The following is a 20,266-nucleotide window of genomic DNA, read 5'->3' as shown; positions in this document are numbered from 1 at the left end:
ACCTGCCTGTTTGATCATAGGGGCCCCAGGCCACAGCACAGGGGGTCCTCTCTTTTGGGGGCTTTGGTGGGGCTTTCCATGGGCTTTGCCTCTTGTCAGTGGAGGAGGCGGCCGCTGTCCCAGGCCTGGGACAGACGCTGGGCCGCCGGCCCGCGCGTGTTTGCGCTTGTGTGCTCAGAATCCCGCATCTATGCAAAAGGGGCGGCGCTGCCCAGCCCTGACCGCAGGGCTCCGAACGTGGGGCTGGAGGGCAAGGCCGGGGCCCCCCTGCTGAGTGCTCACCCTCCAAGGTTCCCTCTTCCTTCCTGCTTGATACCTCCTCCTGTGGGCTGTGACCTTTCCTCCTGCCCTCCGCTTCTGGAGCAGAAATCTTTGGGGCCTCCCCTCTCCCCAGCCTCTGGCTGGAGCTGATTAGATCCTGAGGGACAATGTTCCCAGGAATCAGCTTCTGGAACTGCTGGTCCTTTGGAGCCTCGCTGCCAGAAGTGGCTTCTCCTAAGTTGCGGGGCCCAGGCTGGAGCTACCTGACTGCTCCTCTGGTCCAGGCTCAAGCAGGAATCAGAGCTGGGGGCCGGGACTCTGCCCAGAGAGCTAGCCTCAAGTGGAGTTTATTCCAAATATCTCCCAACGGGATAACTTAGCTTTTTACTGAACACCCTTCCCAGTCGCCACTAGCACAGGGGTATCTGGCAGCTCCTCGGGGAGGGGTGCACAAATGACAAGGTCCTGGGGCCAAGGCCTGCGGAGGGGCCTCTGCCCGGTGAATTCATGACCCCTCTCAGCGCAAACAACTTACAGTGTGCAATCATATTCGGCCATGCCCTTAACAGAGAATTCAGGGGATACAGGAAGGTGGGAGGTGGGGAGGGGTCTTCACTTTTGTCTCCTTGGTCCTTTTGTTCAGACAGAGTTGTACCTGCAGCCGACAGCTCTGAATTAAAGCATGAAAACACAACAAGACCCTTGGCCTGTTTTCTTTATATCGTGTCTTTTTTGGGGGGTGGGGGCATGACGGAGGCTCAAACTGTCCACACCTGCATGAGTCATCACAGGCACATGGGCAAAAGCCGAGCAGGCAGAGATCTCTTCTGAGGTTGAGGGTTCAGCTCTGCCGTGCCTCTGACTCCCTTCTTGGGGGTCACTTGCCCCCCCCCAAGTGTCAGACTCGCTAGATTCTGTAAGTGCATCATATTCCACCCTCTCCAGCCCCCCTGACGTGTTCTCACACCTATCCTGCAGGTGCGGAAGCGGCCACCGTCGCTGAGCAGGGGTGCTCTAAAGCCACTGCCCCCTTCCAGAGTCCCACCACGTCTCCCCTCTAGTCACCCCTGCCTCAGACTGGCAGGGGCCGTGTGACAGCGGCAAAGCCAAATCACTGCTCTCAGAGGCAATGCGTAGAAAGGCCTTGGTCTCACCACAGCTTGAAAGAAAACCAGCTCTGGCATATTTTGGGACCGAGGATTCTGGAATTTCAATTACTTCTGAGAAAGGGATTTCATTTAAAATCAAATCTCTGTTCAAAAGACAGTGAAGGGTTATGACTATATACAGTTTGTGACAAAGAGCAAGTAAAGGAAAAACAATTCTCACAAAGCATGTATTTGTTCTCTCAAAACATGGAACTGTTTTTTCTGGTAGAGGCAAAATCTTGAAAGAGACCCAGATGCAACTTTCGGAGAGTGGCCGGCCTGCCTACACGCCCAGCATTTAAACCGGCACAGAGACCCGCTGCCAGTGGGCCCCCACCCCCCGCCTTAGTCCCCTTAGCCCAAGGAGGCCAGTGTGTATGAATGACAGACCCACCTGGAACACACCCGCCTAGAGACAGCCCCGCCCCCAGGGGGCAGGCCTCCGCAAGCAGCCTGTCACCGAGGACTCTCCCTTCCCTGCAGGAGGCGAGGAGGGCGGAGCTGCCCTCCTGCGGCTTCAGACTTCCGGGATAGAGTGGTCCATGGTGTGGTGGAGCAGCGTCGGGGACAACCTGGATACAGCGACAATGCCCATCGCCAAAACTGGCAGCTCCTCCTCCCCGGCTCCGGCCCCGCCCCCGGCCTGTGCTGCCCTGTGGGCCCTCACTTCCATTCCTAAGACTTTCAGATCATCAGACGCCACTGACCACCTTGAAGGGAGGCGAAGGGAGGAGAGCGGAGGGCACAAGCCTCAAGGAAGCCAGGTGGCCGGGAGGCGGGGCGATGAGGGAAAGGTGGGAGGGGAGCAGGCTTACTTTTTGACCATGTGCTCGTAGATCACTGTGGGGATGATGGTCAGGGTGATGACATTCCCAGCTGTGGCCAGAATCTCCGTAACTTTTTTGTCCTGGAGAAGATTGAGTGAGTGGTCACCCTGGGGGCCAGGGGCAACTCTGCGGGCACCTCTGTGAGGAAGTCAGCGTGGCCCCTGCTGGAAGACGGCAGGGACAGAGCTGCCTCTCAGGTGAGGGTGGCAGGCCCCCACGTGAGGCCCTGCTTGGGCCAGAACATGGGCCTCCCACCCGAGGATCTCTCGGTAAAGTGAGCACGCCATTCGCACCCTCACCTTGATAGGGCCTCACAAACGTGACTCTCCTCCCCTTCCCCCAGAGAGCCTGGGAATCTCACCAAGCACACATCGTCCAAGCCATCTCCCAGGCTCAGCCACACCCCCACTGGGCTCCTGGCAGCCAGCCAGCCTGAGCCAAGCCCACGGGGTTCCCATTCCTCTTACATCTTGTTGACCAGTTAAAAGAGAGGCCTGCCTGCAGATGCCATTCAGATCACAGGCAGAACAACAAATGAAGTCTTTGCACAGCATGTGCCAAACAGTCCAAAGACTGATGCTATGGCCATTGCGGGTCTCTAACTGGGTTATGCATTTTCTTAGTTCCAGGATAAATGGGAGAAGATGTGATCCACAGGACTAGTGATGGCAACAGGGTGGAAACAGAGAGATGTTTGAAAAGATAAAAATGACCTCAAGAAGGGTACTCTCTGGGGCCATTCAGCAAAGGGGCAGACTCATTCCCAAGAGCCTTACACCACCATGGTTTGGGCAGGGTAACTGATAAGATCACAGTGATGCCTTGAGCCACCACTGAGGATGAGAGAATCTGCAGCACCTTTTAGAATGAATGCTCTTCAGAAATCTTAAGAGGAAAGAACTGTCCTGCTTTGAAAGGAGTGAATTTACTAACATCTGATGGAGCCAGTTACTCAGAATCGGCATTACTGCACTCAGCTTCCTAGTATAATGTGTTTCCTTCAGATTATCATGCCTGGTCCCAGAGGAAGGGGAGGCTGCAGCAGGAGGGATCTTAGACAGACATTAGGAAGAACTTCCTGATCACCATGCTCATGAGCCACTAGAACAAGCCTCCAGGGAAGGTGGGGAGACCGTCCAGCACAGGGAAGCAGATACACATGAATGGCCTGCTGATGACTCTTGTGAGGGGAGGAGAACTGGCTTAAAAGACTGCCATCTGTCAAGTGAGATGCCACTGCCTACGACACCTCCACCAGGGAGCCCTGCCTTGTGAGCCCTGAAGCCCTGGCTGAAGGAAGGGAAGGGACCCCAACTCAAACTCACAACTGGGATTAAGAACCACTCTTGGTCCCAGCGGCACCAAGTCAGGATAAATCACTCTCACTTATCCAGGGACCCAAAGCCACGTGACTCATCCTCCTCCATGGACTGAAGGCACCTACCCCTCAGTCCATGTCACAGCACTGGCCTGGACCACTTGCTCCTTCTTGTGTTTAAGGATAAAGCCTACCACACACACCTCCTCGGTGTAGGGGGACAGGGAAGAAATACAGTCCTGAATAGTAGTTTTCTGAAATATCCCCATCACTGAATGTGATCCAAGATGCAAACAGAGGTGCCACACAGAGTAGGGAGGTATCCACACAGCCAGAAGCCCCCCGGGACCCGTGTCCTCACAAACGCCATCACACACCCCTGTCACAGCTCTGGCCTCCGTGTGTAACTAACAACAGCTGACATTTACTGAGCACCGACCTCATGCCTGCACTGTGCGTGGACCTCAATGTACCTAGTTTCGCTGAATCCCTGCAGCAGCCTTAGGATGAGAAACTGAGGCTGGGGCGGGGGCAGCAGGCCCCCACAGACTCGAATCTTCCTGCAGCCCGGCAGTCTCCCAGCCCCTAACACTCCGGGGACAGAGCCCACCGACGCCTACCTTCAGCCCGATGACGTTCTGCCCGTTCACCTCGCACACGTAGTGGTTGGTGAGGAGCCCATTGCGGGCCGCAGAGCTCCCTTTGACCAAAGAGACGACCTTCCCCTTCTTGATGACAAAGCCCACGTGGCCAGTGCTGTCCTTGTGCATGGTGACGGTCCGCTGGAATGGCCTGGCAGGGAGGGACAGTGAGCTGGATCTGGGGCGTGCCCGGGGGCAGACAGAGAGGATCCTGGGACCTGGCTACTCACCTGTCCCTAACGACCATGACGATCTTCTCGGCTGATGCCCTCTTCAACACACTGTGGGCTTTGTCAGTGCTCCAGCCAGCACAGTCCCGCCCATCAATCTGCAGGATCTGGTCCCCAAAGCGCAGCCCCACCAGGGACGCGGGGGTGTTGGCCTGGACCAGCTGCACAAAGAGCCCCTGGGGGAGGTAGGCCCCACAGTCAGCTCCCCTGGTCCACCCTGAGCCCATGTCCCTCCTCCAAGCTGCTGTTTGCCTCCTGATTCTCCTGGAGCCTACAGGGTATGGAAATAAAGTTCTGCACCACAGGACCAGGCCACCCCATATTCCTGGTGAGGAAACACTCCAGGCCACGCAGCTAGGAAGCAGCAGAGTCAGGAATTCAACCCGGACTGGAGGCTGCACCCCCAACCACTGGAATGCAAGGTCTCTCACAACAGCATCTGGCGCCCCTGGCTTCCACTGTCTGTAGACTGCCGGCCAGAAGCCAGACCCCTGTGACCGGGGCTAGGGAGGAAGGCAGGCTCTGAGCTGAGCCCACGGAGGGGCAGGTGGAGGGTCCCTAGGGCAAAGAAGCGCCAGCCCTTAGGCCTTGCGGGAGGGGACTGAGAGGAAGGGCCTGGCCTTGGGGGTTAGGTGGGCCTCCACTCCCAGCCCGCCGGACACCTTCCTTACAGGGTTGGACGGGGCTCCCCAGGCTGCCCACTTCTCGACCTGGTGACGCGTCCAGAACCCCAGACACCAGCGAGGGAGTGAGCGTGGGAAGCTGCGATGCGGCCGAGCGCTGCAGCACACGCGCTCGCCCTCTGACAGAACCCTCCTCTCCCGCTGGGCCCCCAGCCCCACCTTGTCGATGGCCCGCAGCCGCAGCCCCGTCTTGCCACGCTCGTCCTTGCACAGGTGGATCTCACGCACCCCGGGCTTGATCTCCGCACGCAGCACGCCCAAGCTGTTTCCGGACACCGGCGCCACCACCTGACCCGTCGTCTGCAGACAACAGAGGAGCAGGGGGTCGGCTTGGCCCCTGGGGCCTTGTGCCTCAAGGGTCTCTGGGGCAGAAGAAGAGATGGGGAAAGGAGAATGGAGTGGACCCTGGGCCCCAGCCCACCCCAGACCACATGTGTCTCCACACACACATGGCTCCATGAAACCACTAGGGGGCGTCAAAGTCCACACCCATAAAAAACAGCCAGGAAATCACGGGGAGAAGAGAGGACAGATAAAAAGGAAAGGGGCCCTCCTTTTCCAAGGCAAACTGGTATCAGGAGAATACACTTTAAATACACTTAAAAGTAAAGAAAAATTTCACATCACATAGTGAACAATTGGGGTGTGGGGGGAACAGGCTCAATTTGATTTTTGCCTTGAAAAACATTAAGCTTAAAGTATCAAAATGAATGAATGCTTTCCCTCCTAAGATTTGGAACAAGGCAAGGATGCCCACTCTCACCACTACTATTAAATATAGTGGAAGAACTAGCCAGGGCAATAAAAGGAAATAAAAGGCATATAGATTGGAAAATAAGAAATAAAATGGCCCCTGTTTGCATGGCACCCATCAGAAAATTCCAGGGAATACACAAATAAGTTCCTAGAACTCATAAGTGAGCTCAGCAAGGTCACAGGATACAAGACCAACATACAAAAAAGTCAAACAAAACATATGCAGGGATTGTATGCTGGAAATGACAAAACACTGATAAAATATATCAAAGAACATCTAAATAAATGGAGAGATATTCTGTATTCATGGATCAGAAGAACATAGTAAAGCTATCAACTGTCCCCAAATTGATATAAAGATTTAATGCAATTTCTATCAAAATATCTACAAGATATTTTGTAGATACAGGCAAGGTACCTTTAGAAGTTTATTTAACTTTGTATGAAAAGACAAAGGAACTAGAAGAGCTAAAACTGTTCTGACAAAAAGAGTAAAGCAGGAGGAATCACTACCAAATTTCAAGACTTATTATATAGTTATAGTAATCAAGACAGTTTGATACTGGATGAGGGACAGACATCTGGATCATAGAACAGAAGAGGAAATCCAGAAAGAGGCTCACACACGTAGAGGCAACTGCTTTTTTAACAGAGGCACAAGAGCAATTCAGTGGGGAAAGAACAGTCTTTTCAACAAAGGATGTGGGAGCGACTGAGCAGCCACAGGCAAAATATGAACTCCGACCTCAGACCTAATACAAAAATTAACTCAAATTCAATCATAATTTTAAGTGCAAGACATAAAACTATAACAATTTTAGAAGGAAGTAAAAGGAAAAATCTCCAGGACCTAGGGCTCAGTGAAGTTTCTTAGGACACCAAAGCATGATCCCTAAAAGAAAAAAAAAGCAACAAATTGGACCTCGTCAAAGTTAAAAACTTTTGCTCTGCAAGAAACCATTTTAATTCAAGAAGGGTTTATTTTTGGAAGGGAGCAGCTACACACTGAGAGAAGATATTTACAAGCCACATATCTGACAAAGGACTCTGGAATAAAGCTCAAAGGATGACTTAAAAAATCAAAAATCCATTTAGAAAATGAGCAAACAACATGAAGAAACATTTTATCAAAACTATTCAACTAGTAAATAAGCTCATGAAAAGATGTTCATCACTAGCCATTAGGGAAATGCAAACTAAGACTGTGATAAGACATCACTATCATAATAACTAAAATTTAAAAGAGTGATAACACCAAATGTTGGCAAGGATGTGAAGAAACTGAAACACTGAAGCATTGCTAGCAGGAAAGTAAAAGGGTACAGTCACTCTGGAAATAACATTTGGCAGTTTCTCTTTTTTTTTAAAGTTAAACATACATTTACCACTACCTAGCAACTGCACCCCTGAGCACTCATCCCAGAGAAACGAAAACTTACATCTATACAAAAAGCTGGATGCAAACATCCATCATAATTTAGTTTGTAACAGACAAAAACTGGAAGCAATTAAAATGTCCCTCAACAGGTTAAACAAACTAGGGTACATCCACAGCATGGAACACAACCCAGAGATAAAAAAGAAAGGACTCCTGACACGCGCGACAGCCTGGAAGGCTCTGCAGGCTATGAGGAGGAGTGGAAAGAGCCCACCTGAAGAGGTCACACGCTATGAATCCACTTGCACAACCTTCTGAAGTGGCAAAATTAAATTACAGGGACAAAAGCACACTAGTAGTTGCCAGGAGTTGAGGGTGGTAAGGTGGGGCTGGACATGATTATGATGGGGCAGCAAGAGAAATAGACTTTTGCAGTGATGACATAGTTCTGTATCTTGACTGCCCTGGTGGCTGCAGACAGGAGAATGACATAGAAACTTAGACACACGTTGTACCGATGAAAAAGACCTGGTTTTGATACTATAGTGTGGTTACATAAAATGGAACTGTTGGGCAAGCTGGGTGAAGAATACAATTCTCTATCTTCACAACTTCCTATGAACCTATGATAACCTAAAAATAAAAAGTTAAAACTAAATAAAAAACAATTTTAAAATTTTTAATTATAAAAATACATTTATCTGTCATATTTTTATCAAAATTTAGGTTGTCTTAATTATTGGACCAAAGAAGGATTAAATCACCGAATTAAAACTGGACTATATACAACATGACCTACTTTGTTTCACGTGTGTACTTCCCTATACGACTGTCAAGGGGGTCATTTTGGAGAAATACCCCAGGGTGTCACCAGTTTCTCTCAGGGTCCCACATGCCCTCATCCTTGTCCGCTTCTCCGGTGAGACACTCCTGTGTCAGTGCCGCAGCACACATCGTCGCTTCCAACAACTTTGTGAAATCCTGCCGCCTTAGCAAGATCTGCGTTTGCACTGTGCAGTCGATTTGCACTGGATCAGGGAGAGGCTGGCGGACAAGGACACTAGCAAGTGGCCCGCAGGGATGCTGGAGCTAACTGGGAGAGGGTTTGGGACTGCTTCTCTAAGTGAATACATTCCCAGAAGTGAATATTTCTACTTTATGATTTCTTTTGCTCCCTGAAGACATGGAGAGCAGGAATCAAGCATTACTATTTAATTTGGGGACAGGAGCTGGGTGACAAGCTCCTCCCTCCAGGCCCGGCCCAGCAACGCAGCTTCTGTCAGGTCCCAGGCAGCCCTTCATTGCAAGCGCCCAGGCTCAGGCCGGGTTCAATGCCCTCCCTTCTCATCAAAAAGGCCCAGGTCAGCAGGTCAGAGGTCAAAGGGCAGGCAGTAGCCCTCCAGCCCCAAGGCCCCTGAGGAAAACCATGAAATCGCACAGCACTTTTAATGAAGGCTGAGGATGAAACGTGCCATTAAGGAACAGAGCCACAGGAATGCTGGGGAAAGAGGAGATTCCAGTCTGTTTAAACAGCAAGACCAGGGAGGGGCAGTTGGGACATTCTGTGTTCACATTAGGCAAGAGACAAATACCTACACTGGCACCTTCATGAATCTGAGGCAGGTTCTGCTGGACTTCTTGGCTGGAGAGGGAAAGACCCATATAATTTTCCAGTTCCGCCAGGTTTGGGTACAGAACTGATGGAAAGGGAAGGAAGGAAGAAGAAAGGTGTTACGTGGGGCATGAGCTTAGCCGAACCTGCCTGGCTCCCATGTGGTCACTCATTTGTATTAAGAAACAGGGCCTGGGACTGCGGTTTACTCCCAAGAATACAGTATCTCCCCGAGAGCATGCTGCATCCCCAGGAACGCTCGCTGGTGATGGGGGTCCTCCCCTCTGATGGTCAGTTTTCTCCAGGAGCAGCCGGAACACCAAGTCCCTCGTGAACACGTTGGTGTTCAACTCAACTGACTTCACCTGGCCCCGGCCAGACCTCAGGGCACCTCTGGGGAAACTGCACGGTGAGGAGGAGGAGAGTTGATCCTGAGTTCAAGTTTGCTACCACAGGACCTGAATCAAGCCGGCCACGAGCAATTCCAGGGCCGCCACACACATCTGGCCTTCCCTGGTGGCCCTAACTCAGCACAGTTGGTGCCCTCACAAAGCCTTAGCTTTCTCAGTGTCCCCCTCAGAGGGTTCTAGTGAGGGTCCACTGTGCCCACAGCTCGGTGGCTGGCAAGAGGCAGACACTCGGAAATAGCCAGGAGAGGTCACTCTCGGGGAGGATCACCCAGCCACTCACTCACCTGGAGGCTGGGAGTCGTTGGTCTCCTGCGCTGGCAGGGCAGGCATCCTGGCTGCAGCTCTGGCCTGGGCCTGGGGAGGGAGAGGGAGTCCTGATCAGCTGTGAAGGGACCCCCTGAACTCTCGGAGCCTGGGGCTCCCTGAGACTGGGAGTCAGGGCATTAGGTATGCCAGCGGGCCTGAGGGGGGTGTCTGTGAACCTTCGAGGTCATGTGTAAATGTGGTCCCTGCAGATGTCCATGCTTCTGGGGTTCTCCCAGGGGCCCACCACCCACCAAATGTCACGACTCACTCACTACCTGAGGCAGCTGGAACATTGAGGCCCACTTCCCAACCAAATTCTCAGTCAAAAAGTCCCCAGTTCTCAAAACCCACTGGAACCACATGTGGGATGGAAGGAGGAAAGGGCTTCTGGGGGCTGAGCAGGCCACACGCCATGGCCACAGGTTTTACTCGGGAAACTCGCCTTAGAGCGTGGGGTCTACCGAGCCCGGATGGAGGAAGCACTGGGACAGAGCCAGCAGGAGACGAGCCTGTTCGCAGCTGCTCGTTCTCCATTCCTGCTGAAACTCCACTGCCCTGGCCTCCGGACACCTGCTCTGCTCAGCCGGCCCTGCAGTGGGCAGGCCTATCGGGAACTCCCAGGGGCCTCCAACACTTGATCCAAGACAAGCTTATCCTGGGGTAATCCCAAACACCCCGTCAGGGGACCCAGGCTAACACAGGCCTGGCAGATTACCTGCATGGCTTGGTCTACCTTCAGGTCTTCCAGAGATGGGTACAGGGTGGACATGTTTGCCCCTTGGAACACCTGCGGAGCACAGGGGATGAGGAGGGTGAGGGGTGAGAGGAGGCATGAGCACGTGCCCCTCAGCACTCTCAGGACGAGAAGGACATCAGGAAGGTACTATTATCCCCATTTTAGAGACGGGGGAGCTGGGATTTAAACCAGTCTGCTTGGTTCCCATCCCAACATCTTCCTTAGACTCTGGGCTTTAGAACCTGGGCCCCAGGATCACCCTAGACATGCTGACCAGGAAGAGCACGACCAAGGGTCACATCCTTCCCTGCCAGGTTTCGAAGGTCAGACAGGTTTACGAGGTCTGATGTCTGAAGACCTAAATTCAGTCCAGCAGGTGCATAGTTCAACTGCATAGAGTTCAACCTGTTATCAAGTGAGTGGGGACTTAATATCACAACACAATGGTGGCAGGCGCTTTAGAAGTCCTCGCCTGCCCCGATACCCCTCTTCGCCTCTAGGCATTTGAGCTCCTACTGTTTACCACCCATTTCCAGCCTCACTAGCAACCCTTGATCTTGATCACAATAAAGACCAATGGAAATTTAAAAAAAAAAAAAAAACAGGCACATTGCAGCATAATTTATACTCAACAGAGCATTGCTCTAAAGAGAGGAGGGCATGGGGGTTTGGGGGAGCACCAGAAACATTTACTAAATGCCTTCTAATTATCCCAGAGGAGAACTAGTAGGACCTCAGAGCAAGGGATCCCAAGAAATTCAAAGGAATTACCTGGCAGAAATGCTTTACTTCCTTCCTAGCTGAAATGGGAGGAAGGAGCAGTTTGTCTTTCTGGTTTGTTTCTGTTTATCCACTAACACATTGGCTCTCACCTCTCCAGGCCTTTGCTGGGCTATTCCGCTCCAGCTGGACACCCCTGCCCCACCCTCCTTGAGGTCAAAGGGTGTCCTATTCACCAGTGGGCCCATATTCCCTGGGCCAGGCCCACATCCTCTGGGCATCTCCCCTGAGTGACCCACACGGGCTCAGGTCATCCCCACCCATCACTGCTCTTTTTCCTTCCTTGGTACCTGCTGCCTTGACCCTTGTGTCAAACTTAACCCTCCCCAATGCTCTGCCCACCACCATCCCTTCTAATCTTCCATCAGATCCCTTCTCTCCCATATCCCATTCCTAATCCCCATGTTGTTATACAGACCTCCACCACGCCCCTGCCCCTCCATAGATGCCACAATATCCTCCAACCGGTCCTAACTCCTCTAATGCTGCCCTCCAGGCAACAGACCTTTTCTGCATGAGCCTGGGATGCCATGCCACTGCTTAAAGCCCCCCAGTGGCTCCCCACTCTCCGAATCCAGCCCACATCCCCTAAAGTGGCCAACAAGGCTTTTAACGATTCCTCCAGAGATGGCAACCAGTGGCTCACAGGCCAGAGGCACACATTTTATTTGACCTGTATTTGACCTGTGCTGAGTACTTTATACATGCAAATTAGCAGCCTAAACACAGAACTCAGGACACTGCATTTAATATTCTAACTTCACACTGCTCCTGAAAAACAGGACACTCTGGCAACCCTGGACTGCAGCTGAGTCTGCAGCCGACCAGGGCGCCCCAGACCTCCCACCCTCTATCGTCTCTCACATCGAGGCTGCTTTACTCACTGGAGCTGAGTTCCAATAGACGTTTGCTTGCAACCTCTGAGGAAGGCTCCTGCTTCATTTCTTGCCACAGGTGTTTCTCCCAACCTCCACCCTCAGCTCCAGCCACAATGAGCTACTTTCAGATCCTCCAATTAATCGCATTTTCTCATGTCCCCAGGTCTTTGCACGTGTTTCTCTCTATCCGGAGCACTCCTCCACTCCTTCCACTCCCTACCTGGCTAACTCTCAATGATTTTCAAGTCCCAGACCAGAGGACTCTTCTTCTGAGAAGCTTGCCTTGATTTCTGCTCTGTCTCCTGCCCTCCAATCTCACCCACCCCTTATCCTTACTCTTTGATCATTCACTGCTCCTGTAGTTGACTCTACTTATCTGTCTACCCAGATTGGGAGTTCCAAAAGGTCAGGAACTGGACCTGCTAATTTGCTGTGGAACACCTAGCCTGGAGCAGGGACACTAATTCAATAATATTTCCGGAAGTGATGCATCCTGCCTGAGCTTCCACTTTTCTCCTTGTAAAGTAAAGCTGTGATGTCCTAAGGACATCCACCATCCCAGGATGGAAACAAAGATAAGAGGTCCCAAACAGGTTTCGTTCTCCTCTCACACATTGTTTTTTTGTTTTTATTTGAATTAGTGCCAATATTTTACAATCTGTAAATAGAAAATTTTTCACTTCTAACTTGCGTTGGGAAAAAAAACTGAAATATTCGGCAATGCAAGAGCAGCAATCGTGCGGGGCAACACTCAGCCAGATCTCCCTCTTACATGGGGTTGCACGCAACTTCTTGTTTCCCAAAGTATCATCCAGCCGGTGCGCTACTTGGCTCCTGGAAGCAGGCAGCTCCAGATCTTTGCCCTAGCCTCACCTTTGGGGCAGAAATAGTCATCTCAAGAGGTCAGGTATTGTCCTGGGGGAGAGGGGGACTGGCTCTGATCTCCTTTAGACAAGCGGGGGGGAAGAGACTCCTCTGCCTGTGGTCTTCCTCACTCTGCACACACTCTGGGAGATTTGCATCTTGGGACAGTCCTGAGGAGGTACCATCTGCCCAAAACATGCTCTGCCACCAGGATCATGATGTGAAAATAAAAGGCCACCCCTGCCCTGCTTTTTCAAACACTGAAGCAGCAGAGCAGTCATATTTTTAGCAGCTGCCCTCTGGGAGTGCAGAATCAGAGACTGACTTCCTGGGAACCACTCCCAGGCTAGGACCACGCAGCCCTTCCTCTGTGTCTGGGACCCCTTCACCACTGCCACTTTCTTTGGTCGCAGCTAAGGTTTGGGCTCTGGGTGGAATCATGAAGCAGGTATTCCCCTTTCAGCAGTTCATGATACAGTGGGGAATGGCTCTGTGCCAGCAAATACGCTGTGTCTCACTCAATCACCCATCTATTCATGTACAACATCTGAAGGTTCACTGTGTGCCAATGACCTTGGACCTGTTTGAGTCATGCTGGTCCCTCTTGCTTGGCACACCACCCTTCTCTGCATGGTGCGCTTTCAATGCTCAGCTCAAATGCTACTTCTCTGGTTGGCTGTTTCAGGCCAAGAGACCCCCTGCTAATTGGCTGGGTCTCCTTGTGTTCCTAAACCGCCTTGTAGTGCCCCTATTGCCAAGTTATTTATCATATTATATGATTACTATCTGGGTATTTTCTCAAAGTGGACCCCATCTCAGAAGGGCAGCGACTGTCCAGCTCACCACCCTATGCTTCCCCACCAAAACAGCACCCCACACATGTATGCTGGCAAAAACTGTTATTTGACTGAATAAATCTGTAGGTCTCCAAGGAATAGATTGGAAATTTTTGTGGGCATTTTGGGGTGTCACAAGACTAAAGAGATTGAGCATTTAGGAAGCAAGGAGCAGAGACCTGGACCTCCTGTAATGCATAGAACAGAACAAACTGTCCTTTGTCCTGTATGACTTGCCAATATCCTGCCAAACCTTCATGTAGGCAAAATGTATGTTTACAACCTGTTTTATATTCAAATACAGTGAGATTTTCCCTAGTTTTAATATACATCATCCAGAAATGTATATAACAAGTTCACCGAGGGAAGTTACACTTTGTTTTGTTCCCGTTTTGGAAAATCACTGTTGATCCTTCTCCCTCAGGTGAGTCACCAGAACACGCCCATGTGTGTCTGCATTTGTAGCCATCACAGTGACGCCACCCCTGTATACAATACATTTTGCCTTGGATTCAAGATGCCAAATGTAAGCTGTGGCAAAATTCAGTTGAATACCGTCAATCCAAACTCACTCATTTTAAGTTAGAATAAAAGCATGATCAGGTACAATCCAGTCGGAGCTTTTACGTAGTGAAAGGCATATTCTTTTATCTTTTGTACTTTCGTTGCCCTCATTTCGTATAGCACAGACAGGGCATCACGTTGCCTTCCCCTGGGCAGGAGGGGCTCCATCACTAAGTTACTCTTGTGGGGAAACTGCGTAGAGTGGGGTGGGGCACTTGCAGCTCAGCACCGGATCAGGAGTCGGGGCCCGGCAAGAAACCGGTGAAAGAATGGGAGGGACGATGAGGTCACAGCGAGTAAGAAATACCCCAGGATCGAAGGCGCTTCCGAAATCGGGGGGAGCGAGAGGGTTTCCTTTTCAGCACGAGCAACGCGCAGCGGGAAGCGCAGATGTGTCGCCTCTGCCCTCTTCCCCTCCCACGGCTGCCTTAGAACGGAATCTCGTCAGTCAGCAGCGCCTCGCGCCTTCGGGAGGCCGTACAGGGTCCAGGGGTCCGGAGTGTGGGGAAGCGAAGGGACATTCGCGCATTTAAAGCTCGATCTGACCGCGCATCCTCCAGTCCGGTAAAGAGGGGACACGGAGCCCGGCCAAGCCTTCCCATATCTTACTCTGCTGCTTTACCTGTTTTTTTTTGTGGATGCAGGCGCCAGCCATTAGCGCCTTGAGAAAGCAAGAGGCTGGATGGATTCTAGGAACCCACCGGGAAAGCAACCCGGGCGTAAGAACACCCCCATTTCCGCCTCTTATTCTCGGGGCCTCGGGAGCCCCGCGTCACGGCGCGCAAGCCTGAGTGGGTGAGACGCGTGCGCACCAGCTGCCGCAGCGCGCCCTAGCGGCCTGGCGGAGCCTCTGCCCCTGCGCCGCAATCCATAGCAACCAGGGGAGGTCGCCTCCCTCCCGGTTACCAGCAACAGGAGGATCAGAGTGGGAGTCGTCTGGAGATCATTGATCGGAGATCATTGGACAGATTGGGAACTTGAGGCTTGGAGTGAAAAACAGGCCCTAGGGACAGTTGGGGCTTTCTCCGGTGCCACAGTGAGCGCACTTTGTGCCTGGCTGTATTCGCAAAGCGGGAAATCAAGGCTGAGGGAGAGGGCGGGTTCATCCTGAGCGGTGGTTCACCCTACTAGGTAAAAAAAATCAAGACTCTGGTCTTGTGCTTCGCCGGGCAGATCACTTCCCACAGCGAAATCGGACCCACAGCCTGTTAGAGATTCAGGCAGTTGGGTTTATGGGGTGCAGGACAAAAGGCTAGGGTAGCCAGGAAGGTCTCCTGGAGGACGGAAGGGAGCGCTGACTGGATCCTGAAGGATGGAGAGTTCAGAAGGGTGAGAGTGGAGTATGTTACTACACGGATAGGGAGGCCCAGACTAACAGTACAGCTGCCTTCCAGATCTTTTACCACCTCCTGCAGGTTATTCAGACAACTCATTTCCCCCCAGCTTTGCTGCCCCTGTACAGTGACCGCACCAAATCCACCCCGTGGTCTGAGCCAGAAATCTGGGAGTTATCCTCAGCTCCTTCTTGAAGCCATACCCAGCTGCTGCCCTCAGGATAAAATCTCGAACTTCAACTTGACATTGGAATCTCCATGACCTGACTCCTAGTACCCTCTCCACGGACTCCCGGTACCCTCCTCACTCTTCCACACTCACGCTGCATTTCATTTATTCCAGACTGCTTGCTTATCCTAAAATTCACCCTGCTAGTTGATGCCTCTGTGCTTTTGCAGGTGCTGTTCCCTCTGTCTCAAATGCCATGCCCACCTTCTCCTGCCCCCTTCTTCACCTGGTGAACTCCTCTTCTTTCCCCCAAATCCTCAAAACCAAACAGAGTTAGGCAGCCTTCCATCTCTAAACCATGGAATCTCATATTCCCTTATCATTCATTCCTCTACTGTTTATTAAGCATCTGCTCTGAGCCTGGCTTTCTGCATTTCCTGGATTTCCGCTGTGCTGTATTTGTTTGCCTGTCTCCCTCTCTGGTCAGAAATGGCACTCATTTCTGAAGCCCCAGTGTTGTGCCCAGTGCCTGGCACATAGCAGTCATCCAGTTACTATTTCTGCAAGAAATGGAAAAGCAGACAGAGAGGGAAGAGAAAGCCCCTCAAAAAAAGTCCTTTGAAGAAAAACCCTGGGCCTGGAAAGGGAGACGAAACTCTGCCCTGATGAGGTAGACTGAAAGGCTGGCTCCTGCAATCTGACAGTGGAAGAGTTTGCTCAGTTCGGTGCTGATGGCTTCCTGCAGTTAATGGGCTCCTCTGAAAGGAAAAGAACCAACCTCACCCATCTCACCCAGAGAAATTTTCCTCTCCACTGCACTTTCCAGAATTTCCATCCCTGACTTTCTATACTTTTTGACATTCTGAGCAATAACAGCCCCCACAACAAAGCAGCCATCAGGTCTTCAGAGACCAGCACGGCTGAAAAGAGGTCGTCAGCCCCATCTTTGGACTTTGGATTGAGAGCGCGCCTTTGGAACACTTTGTTCCAAAGAGCTGAAACTACAGGACGCCCACTCGTTCCTGTGGACAGCTCATCCATCCTTCAGAAGACAGTGTGCGGGAGGGAAGCGTGGGTTAGCATGTCAGAGGAATAGCTCCTGGAAGGCCAAATTAGCCCAGGGATATGGTGAGTCGGAAAGGAAGAGGCTGTTGCTAGGCCACCAGCATATACTCCCCTCCTTCTCTCAGGCTGTACTGCCTGCTGGAGAAACCCTGGACTTCTTCAAGGAACGCAGACACTCCCGAATCCAGGCCCAGGCGAGGCAGAGCAAGAGCAAGGACCTTGGAGGCAGGCAGGATGGGTTCAGACTGCTGCCCCTGATGTGGGAGAGCGAGCATGGACAAGTCCCTTTTGCGTGTCATTTATTCCTTTATAATATGGGTAATGATACTGGCATCAGAGAGTTATGGAGATGAAAAGATTCTTAGATAAGATGTGTATGGAAAGGACTAGCACATAAAGGGCATGCAGTAATCATTAGCGATTGTTCATTTAGCCAGTATATGTACTGAATGTCTCTCCCAGGACTGTTTTAGGTACCAGTTATAAGGCAAGAAACAAAAGAAAAATCTGTCCTTGAGTGTTACTTCCTGGCTCAATAAATAAGTGTGATGCTGTGTTAGATGGTAGGAAGTGATGGGGAGAAAGATAAAGCAGGGTGGTGGGTAGAGACAGCCCGCCTGGAGGTCCAGGAGAGCCTCATTGCCGGGGGTGGAGGGTGACAGGTGACTTGAGTAAAAGCCTAAGTGGGTAGGGAAAAGCATTGAGGCTGAGGGCACAGCCACTGCAGCTCCCGGAGGTGGGGATGCCTGCTGCGTTCAGGGAACATCTGACCAGTGAGACTGAAGTCAGCTCTTCAGAGCGGGGGTTAGTAGGAGAGGAGACTGGAGAAGTAGCAAGAGGGGCCAGATCCCGTGGGGGCGGTGGGTCATGTTGGGGACTGGCGTTTACCACTGGAGAATTCTGAGCAGCAGAGTGACATGATCTAACTTTCGTTCGAACAGGCCCCCTCTGGCTGGTGTTTGGAAGATCGATTAGAGGGACAGGGAGCCCGGGTGAGAAGTGATGGTGGAGTTGTCAGTATCTGGGCCACTGTAGGTAAAGAAGCCAGTGCAGAGCCTGCCAGTGCCTAGCAACCCCATTCAAAGCTCCATTTTCTGGGGCTTGCTGTGTGGAGGGCAGGTCCTGGCCCCTTACATCCATTACCTCATCAGTTCTCCTGACCGCGTGGGAGTCTCCCAGTGAGGACGCCAGTCCTCAGGTCAGGCCATCAGCCCGGTTCCCCAGCACACTCTCCTTGCCATGGCAGGGAGGTTGTTGATGGGAACAGCTTCAGCCGGAGAAGTAACAGAAACTGAAGCTGGTACCCTCAGCTCCCGGTGGAAATTGCTCTTTGACCTTCCAAGGGCCCTCTTCAAGGAGCAAAGTGTGGGTCCCACCTCCAAAAGCACTGCCCAGGCAGTCAGAAGGAGCCTGGGGCCCTAGTGATGTCTGGATAAACACCACCCAGCCCTCAAACCTGGCGCAGAGCTGGGGCCAGAAGAGGAAACCTCAGAGAGAAGCACCTTGAGAGGAAAAGGCCTGTTGGTCCCAGAATGGCCAGGACAGGGAGGGAAGAAGACGGATGAGAGCAGGTCTCGCTTATCCCAGTCCCAGCCTCTGGGGCTCCGCTCTTACCTGCAGACCAGGTGCTGCTGCGTGCCTTCCTCCAGGCACTGCTGACGGAGTCTGCTCCTCTCCCTGGAAGGCGGTGGCCCTTGTACCAGCTGGGTTCCTGCTCCCCGGTCAGCTGACTCACCCGGCCTGGGATGGGCCCAAGTCAACAAGGCAGGTCACCAGGCCCCGAGGAAGACTTTGGCCTTAGTCTGGATGTAGAATTAGGGTTAGGGGCTCACACAGCTGCGGTTGAAAGAGGTATAAACCAAGCATCGGATCTGGACTGAACACCTAGTCCTACTGAACATGAGGGCAGTTTGATGGGTCTTACAAAATGGCCATAACCTTGTGACTCAGTATTTCCTCTTCTGGGAATTTGTTACAAGAAAATAAAGTAGGCAGTGAGGTCTCCGGGCCCAACACCATGTTTCTTGTAATAGGGACATCTAGACATCCCAAAACGCCCATCACTAGAGCTGCCTTATTAAGGCAGTGTCTGTAGAAGATTATAAATCTGTCAAAGCCATTTAAGGAAGAAGCCATGAGGAGATGTTCTGGCAACATACTGAAAAATCAATACTGTGATAATCATCTTGTGTTTTGTTTTTGTTTTTTCAAAAGTGAATAGGCACTGGAACAGTCTGCGAGGACAGATCCTAAAATGCTAGAACTCTGGATGGTGGGGCTGTGGGCGGGGTTTTTGGTTTGTAATTTTGTGCGAGTTTCAGGGTAGTGGGGTTTGGTTTTGTTTTCTTTCGAAGTTAGTTTTTGCTTCCAATGTTTATGATTTTTGTAAGGGGGGATCAAATTAAGACCAACTGCTTTAAAAAGGAAGTTAGGTGGGTTGTCTCCCGGAAGGAAAACTGAGGGACTGTGTGCTCAGGAGGGAGGGGATTTTTTAATAGCGCACTTTTTGGTGCCTTTTAAATTTTGAAAAAATTGATTGTATTCAACTCTCCCTCCTAATAATTGTATAAAGTTAAACAGAAAAGGGGGAGGAATTTAGCTGAGGTCCCAGTGGGTTTGGTTGTTCAGAGGTGCGTGTCACACTCGGTGTCTGGGGAGGGCCCGGCACCTGCGTGCTGGGCTGTCCCAGGAGGAGTGACGCAGGGCAGCCACCCAGGGCGGGCTAGTGTTCCAGAAAGGCAGCTGCCAATCATCGAGCGCTCAGTGCATGGAGAGCCCGCCCCACGGGCTTTACAGTCCTTATGTCAGTGGCTTCTGCCATCCCTGCGCAATAGGGCAAAGGCAAAGTCCCTCTTGCAAGCTACACAGCTGCACAGTGGCTCCAAGTTCCTGGTTTCTCCTCTGTGAGACAAATGCCCTTGAAGCTGAGGCGTGGACACACCCCAGGGCTAAGCCATGTGGGCCTGAAGCATGTGATAAACCCTGGCTGATGACCAAACAAAAGTAGAAAATAGAGACCCTCAACTGAACCAAGTGACACCCTCCCCTCCCCCCGACACACACACAGCTCACTTCACTCAGTCCAGGTCTGAAAGGGCCTTTTCAAGAAGATAGAGGAGGAAACCAGCCCAGAAGGGTGAGGAATTCGCCTCGGGTCACACAGCAAGTCACACAGATCTGAGACTAGAACTCCTGTCCCCTGACTCCTACCCACATGCAGGGGCTTTCATTCCGCTCCACGCTCCACGGTGTTACAGCGGCCTCCCATCTCTGGCTCATCCCTTTTCCAGCCAATAAGAAGTCCTTTCCATTGGCATGTCCCTGCTCAGTCTTCAGTGGCTCCCTCTGAAGGGTGAGGGAAGGAGGGTCAGGGTCAGGGTCAGGACTAAACTCCAGACCTGACACTGAGGCCTCCTGGTCCACCCCCTTATTACCATTTCAATCTTGTTCCCTGAACGCCTCTACCCAGC

At 51.8% G+C, this 20,266-nt stretch overlaps 1 protein-coding gene across 2 annotated transcripts; it reads right to left on the bottom strand.

Moving 5' to 3' along the window:
• Positions 1-1,583: 1,583 nt before the first annotated feature.
• Positions 1,584-18,795, bottom strand: SDCBP2 (syndecan binding protein 2). 2 transcript variants are annotated; one of them, XM_074347068.1, is made up of 9 exons: positions 18,411-18,795; positions 10,286-10,357; positions 9,549-9,618; positions 8,839-8,939; positions 5,268-5,408; positions 4,426-4,601; positions 4,175-4,346; positions 2,225-2,316; positions 1,584-1,981 (listed from the first exon to the last, which is right to left on the bottom strand). In XM_074347068.1, the coding sequence occupies exons 2-9, from the start codon at positions 10,337-10,339 to the stop codon at positions 1,927-1,929; spliced, it is 861 nt and encodes a 286-aa protein (XP_074203169.1). In that variant the 5' UTR covers positions 10,340-10,357; positions 18,411-18,795; the 3' UTR covers positions 1,584-1,926. The 2 variants fall into 2 exon arrangements, with proteins under 2 accessions (XP_074203169.1, XP_074203168.1); XM_074347067.1 differs by lacking the exon at positions 18,411-18,795 and adding an exon at positions 14,851-18,357.
• Between the last annotated feature and the right edge of the window lie 1,471 nt (positions 18,796-20,266).

The sequence above is a fragment of the Camelus bactrianus genome, chromosome 19 (genome assembly GCF_048773025.1).
Source record: "Camelus bactrianus isolate YW-2024 breed Bactrian camel chromosome 19, ASM4877302v1, whole genome shotgun sequence".
NCBI lineage: Eukaryota > Metazoa > Chordata > Mammalia > Artiodactyla > Camelidae > Camelus > Camelus bactrianus.
This window is presented reverse-complemented; position numbering and strand designations above follow the sequence as displayed.